The sequence below is a fragment of the Amblyomma americanum genome, chromosome 11, assembly GCF_052857255.1.
Source record: "Amblyomma americanum isolate KBUSLIRL-KWMA chromosome 11, ASM5285725v1, whole genome shotgun sequence".
Classification (NCBI taxonomy): domain Eukaryota; kingdom Metazoa; phylum Arthropoda; class Arachnida; order Ixodida; family Ixodidae; genus Amblyomma; species Amblyomma americanum.
The window spans coordinates 110,211,182-110,216,656 of NC_135507.1; the positions used below are offsets into that span (position 1 = coordinate 110,211,182).

Consider the following 5,475-nt stretch of genomic DNA (forward strand, 5'->3'; position numbering starts at 1 on the left):
CGACATTGTATTGATTCCATCCGTAGTAGGCATGGGAGGCATTGGCCACGCTATCAGCTTCCGCAAGTTAGGTTCACGCAGAATTTGTTAGCTCCGCTTCAAGTTGATCTGATCTCCTTGCAACGAGTTGCTGAAGAAAACGGGTGGACGGGGCAGTGCGGGAAGAAGAGTCGTCGAAGGAAGACATTTGTAATGTTTCTTGGAATATAGCCAAAGTTTCTGTTACCGTTATTCAGTTTTTGTCCCCCTGTGATTTATCAGCTATTATTCGAACCCCCAAAGTTTAAAGTTCAAAGTAGTAGCATTACTTTTAAATTCAGAAGAAGCTACTAAACATTACAATTGGGATATATTCGCAGGATCTGGCTTGGAGCTATTCTGTTTGTATCCCTGATTATACTCCTATATTCTTCGTAGAGTTTTTGGTTATTTTGGCTCTTCTCTTAATTCCCAGGCATGTAGCTTGAGTTCTCATTCTTGCAGACTGCCTTTCAGTTCTAGTCTCCAAAATTCCGGAAAATCGTTATTGAATTGGTCGCTTAGGTTTTATGTTCCGTGCACAGTGCGTGAGATCCACTTGGTCTGAGTACCTGCCTATTCGGGTGTTTATTTTAACGAGGTGGCTGATTTATTGGCAAGGTCAGCTCTCAGCGCTCCTGTAATCTTTCCTGTCCTTCACCTCATTATGTTGGAAACTTCACGTTTCCAGAGGTTCCAACATATTTCAGCCAGCTTGAGTGATCCGTTGCTCAATACCGTGGAATTTCACCACTTAAATTACCCATGGAATGTCCAGTGGTGTAAATCAAGGCGTTGCGAGGTGTCAGTCACGCTTCTGCGATGCAAAATCCCTCACTTAAATTTATACTTGCGCCGATGCGGGTTCGCTGCGACAAACCTTTGTGTCTCATGTGGGCAAGTTGAAACAATAGGTCATTTTCTCCTCTCTCGCCGGCGGTTCGCAGTTCAAGGAAAGCAGTATTTGGAGGTCCCTCTTTCGAGGTTAGGCCTCCCTCTATCTCTTCCAGTTCTTCTCTCGTTCGGTGCGAGCGCCAAGGAATTCCCGTTAAGCAGTGTTTGTGGCTACCTTCATGATCGCATAAGTGCGACTGATCGGTCACCTTGTTAGCTGCATACAAAATTCTGTTGCATGTCTAAAATGCTTGATTCTATTCTAGGTAATTCATATTTCTTAAATTTTATTGAATTTTCCAATTTTTATCCTGATTCAGTCTTCTACGCCGCCGCCTCACGTCTTTTTTTTCCCCCATGCAAATATTTCATTGGCAATCTCCACTGTACTTTGGCAAATCCCCCCGCGTGGGTATGTGCCATATACATTTACTGACGTGAAGAAGAAGAGTGTGGGCTACAAACACTGTCTGTACTTGTGCTCTTCCTTTTATTTGTTGTCTGTTTGCATTGTAAGGCATTAATAGGTAGAAAGGCATGCACGTAATGGGCATACCCTGTACGCATGAATGCGGAAGATGGTCATGGTTGTCCAAGCATTGCCATCAAAGCAACGGGACCTTCAAGAAACAGCTAGGATATGGTTGTGACCCCTCACATGCAGTGATACTCACACAATTTGAAAATGTTGCAAGTTACAGCAGTGCCGTGGTTATATTGCTGCAAAACAATTAAGCTAGCCCATTCATGCGGAAATATTTTTAGAGGCTGCCAAAAAGGAACATTTCAAAAAGTTACACGTCCTGTTTCATTGTGTTTGAAATGAGGCTTAAGATTAAATTAATGTTACAAATACGCGCTGAAGAAATGAAACGATTAAACTCTCATGTGAAGGAAATACAAAAGGGTATATTTACGAAAACTTATTTACAAGCTAAAATAGCATCGCACACACACTCCCACGGGTTCCTTGTCGTCTGTCACTTGACTGAGTTGCCTCCAAGCGCTGCAGGCTACCGCGCACCTGCAGTGCACCGGAAGCGCACACACACACAAACACACACACTCTCACGCGCACACGTGCATGGGTCCACTTGAAAGGAGACGCCGCACGGCTCTCCGGTTCGTACTTCTGGCAGCGGCGGCATTTCCCGCGGCCCTAACGACCACACCAATAAGCTAACGAAGCGGGCGCCCATCGGTCCGTTCGCAGAACGGAGGGTGCCGCCAAGGACGCCCTCCCGCACCGAAAGCACACATGCGGGCACAAAAGAACGCTCGCTGCGCAGAACGACACTCGCAGAGAAACACATGTATATGAGAAATGGCCCCTTCTTACAAATGATGGTGGTAAACGAAATGAACAAGCAACTGCTGTGCAATCCATGCACTGTCATGCAGTACTTACTCAATCACAGTCCAGTGACTGCAGAGCGGTCTGCAACCAGTAACTTGCAAAAAAACTATACTATGCAGCGAGCTTGTTTGCACGGTATTTGTTACATTTATCGAACGATCACATGAAATTGGTATGGCTATTTCTACAGAGAGACCTCCACTACAGCACCTCTTCTTCCTTTCTTCTTTCACTCCCTCCTTTATTCCTTGCCTTACGGCGCGGTTCAGGTGTCCAGCGATATATGAGACAGATACTGCGCCATTTCCTTTCCTCAAAAACCAATTATTATTATTATTATTATTATTTATACACAGTGCATTTCCTAAAGACTCCTTTCTGCCATACTGTACTTTTTACCCAAAATGCTTCTTACAGAGTCATAAATTGTTACGTACGCGTATAAAGATGTTTGTAGCAGGTGTGTGAGCCTGAACAAAAAAAAACCTTTTATTTTCCTTAATTCTTCAGTATTCCTGATTATGACGACATATGGGCATTTATATGTTAGTACAATTTTTTTCACGCATCACAATTAACTGATGCACCGATGTGTTTGGTACACATTCATCTTCAGACATTTCATGTCTGTTTGGTCAAAAAAATACGAAATAATAGTTGACTGCAATAGTTTTGACTACCATCACACAGCATGCTCTTGAAATTCCTCTAGCTGTTGTACAGAAGTCTGTAATTGGCTTCATTGCATAGCTTCATACTTGAACCATTTAAACTCTGCAAACTGTTCTTTTTACCGCACATGGCGACATGGCATGCGAAGCCGCGTGGGAACGGGCGAGGAGGATTCGGAGGTACAGCTGCAACTTCGCTGGAATCCAAAGACAGCTAGGCACTTGTCACGGTTAATTTCGGAAAGGCGGCTATGCCCCAGCAAAGTTGCGTAAGGTCTTTCCTTGCAGACCTTACTAAGTTCCTTCACTTCGCACCAGAAATGCTCACCGCCCGATTTTCACGGCAATGAATAAGCTTGCAAGGAATGTTATCGGCGGTCGCACGTGCATGACAATCCTTTCGACATGCGTGACGATGCCCACCGAAGGCATTTCAGGCTGTCGAAGGGACTTGTACGCTGGCTAAGCGAAGAGCGCGGAACATGCGTCACTGACAGCCCCCTTCCTTTCGCCGTCTTGTCCATCGTGCGTCGCGCCGAGCCCGACAAAGAAAAGGCCGTCACCCCCCCCTTCCCCTTCTGAATCGAGGGGCGGGGGGGGGGGGGGCGGAAATTCCGCAAATAGTTTCCCAGAGGCATCCTTTTTTTTTCATGGGGTCAAGGAAGGTGGCCCAAACCGTGCGAGGCAACGTTCTCTGTTCATTCTAGAGAAGCAAGCTTACACTGCAAAATTAAACCTTGTCTTTCTCTTCCAAATGCAATTAACTAGAAGTCCTGTCCAAAACCATTTCAGGTTGTTATGTGGGCACCCCCAACCTTTTTTATTTCCGTGTAACTCCAGCACTTCTTCACCTTTGTCATTGTAGCCGCTATTGCTCAAGTACCATGCAACATCTTGTTATTAAAGGACCTTTTTAATTGGAAATGAGAGCATGTGCACAGGGTGGAAAGCGCGTGATCTGCCAGGAAACACTAAAGCGGCCCCGAGAAGGGATCTTTATTAAGGATGCCAGCCATCTTGGGCCTCTCCACTTGGCAACGACGACAAAGCGTGTGCGGTCCCTATGGTTAGGCCCCAGCTGTGGAAGCCATCCTCGGACACGACCATGACCTTCGACATCTGATGTTTTTATTTAAAAACACAGGGACCAAAGTCGTGCTGTATGCAGTGCAATCGCCATGTGGTTCCATAATCATCCATTTAGCCCGGCTCTTTGGACGGATTCAGGAAACGACTGAAAAGAACAAAAGTAACGAGCAAACAAAGGTGCGCTGCATAAAAGTTAGAACGTAAAGAGACGAAGGCACGCTGCGCTAATGCTGTAGCGAGGTCTAACATGTAAAATTTCGCGGCTGGCGTCGATTTCTACAAAGCGCGAGTAGTGCCTACGGAAATAAACAAAGGCGCACTGGAGATGGGTAAGTCTGTATACAAGCACGAGTTTTTGTCTCTACCAGCGATTTACTAGCTCACACCGCGCGATTTTGATGTCTGGCGTCGATTTCGACAGAGAGGGAATACGGGCACGAAACGGGACGCTCGCGATCTGCCAGGAAACAATGAGGTGGCCCTAAAAAGGGCCGTTTGCAGGAGCACTTCAACCGCGACCTGCAGCGGCGTGGCGGCGCGGTGTGCAGTAGGCCCAGCAGTGGTCCGTCTTGTGCCCTTTGGCTCCGCACCGACGACACCGGTGCACGACGTACACCTCTCCTGGTCTTGCCCTTGAAGCCGACGCTATCCCTGGTCCGTAGATCTTGACGAGGGCCGCAACGATAATCTTTGACATCTGGTCGATGCCCCGGTCTGCGGCAAACAAGGACAGCATCGGCTCGCCAGAAGCATCCAGGAAACGATGCTGCAAAAAAAAGTTACGTTACAAGCGCCGCAATTTGGCGAGTTCTGCACGAGAAAACTTGCGAAAACGTTGTTCAACCCTTACCTCGTGATTGAGAACGTGCACGCCAGACAAGCGCTTCATCGTGGCTGTCAGACGGCGGTTCAGATGGCGACGCCGGCGGTCCTCAAACCGCACCTTATGTGGGTCGTCGTAATGGAGTTGCAAAATTTTGAACACCAGCACGACGTGCTCCTGCAGCAGGAAAACGAGGTCCTGGAATGCGCAAGGCATGTAGGTAAGCGGTACAGCACTTCATGAAGCGAAATTTGAGATAAAATGCGTACCTTTATGTCGCTGGCGATTTCTCGCGGGTCAGCGCCTTTTGGGGGTCGTCGCAATGTCGTGGAAGCAAGAACTGTACAGAAATTTCAGCTGGCTGCGCCGACGAGCGCACCACGCAAAAAAAAAAAAGCCATACCTGGACAGCTTCCGAAACGCGCGCGCCGCCGCCTACGCTCACGAAGAGAATGCCCGCAGACCACGCACGCCCGGCGGCCGGCCAGCCGGCCCTAGCGATTCCCTAGGCACTCTAGGGACAGGCCGAGAGAGGCGCGGCGAACCCACGTCCGGTTGAGAACGAGGGAGAAGCAGAAAAACGTCACGGAGAAGCGCATCCCATCGACCAATCAGCGTTTCCA

At 47.9% G+C, this 5,475-nt stretch overlaps 1 protein-coding gene across 2 annotated transcripts; it reads right to left on the bottom strand.

Annotated features, from left to right (window-relative positions):
* Positions 1–4,094: 4,094 nt before the first annotated feature.
* LOC144110485 (uncharacterized) lies at positions 4,095–5,475 on the bottom strand. Of its 2 annotated transcripts, XM_077643411.1 has the most exons (3): positions 5,122–5,475; positions 4,880–5,050; positions 4,095–4,795 (listed from the first exon to the last, which is right to left on the bottom strand). In XM_077643411.1, the coding sequence occupies exons 2-3, from the start codon at positions 4,916–4,918 to the stop codon at positions 4,538–4,540; spliced, it is 297 nt and encodes a 98-aa protein (XP_077499537.1). In that variant the 5' UTR covers positions 4,919–5,050; positions 5,122–5,475; the 3' UTR covers positions 4,095–4,537. The 2 variants fall into 2 exon arrangements, with proteins under 2 accessions (XP_077499537.1, XP_077499535.1); XM_077643409.1 differs by having other exon boundaries at positions 4,880–5,475.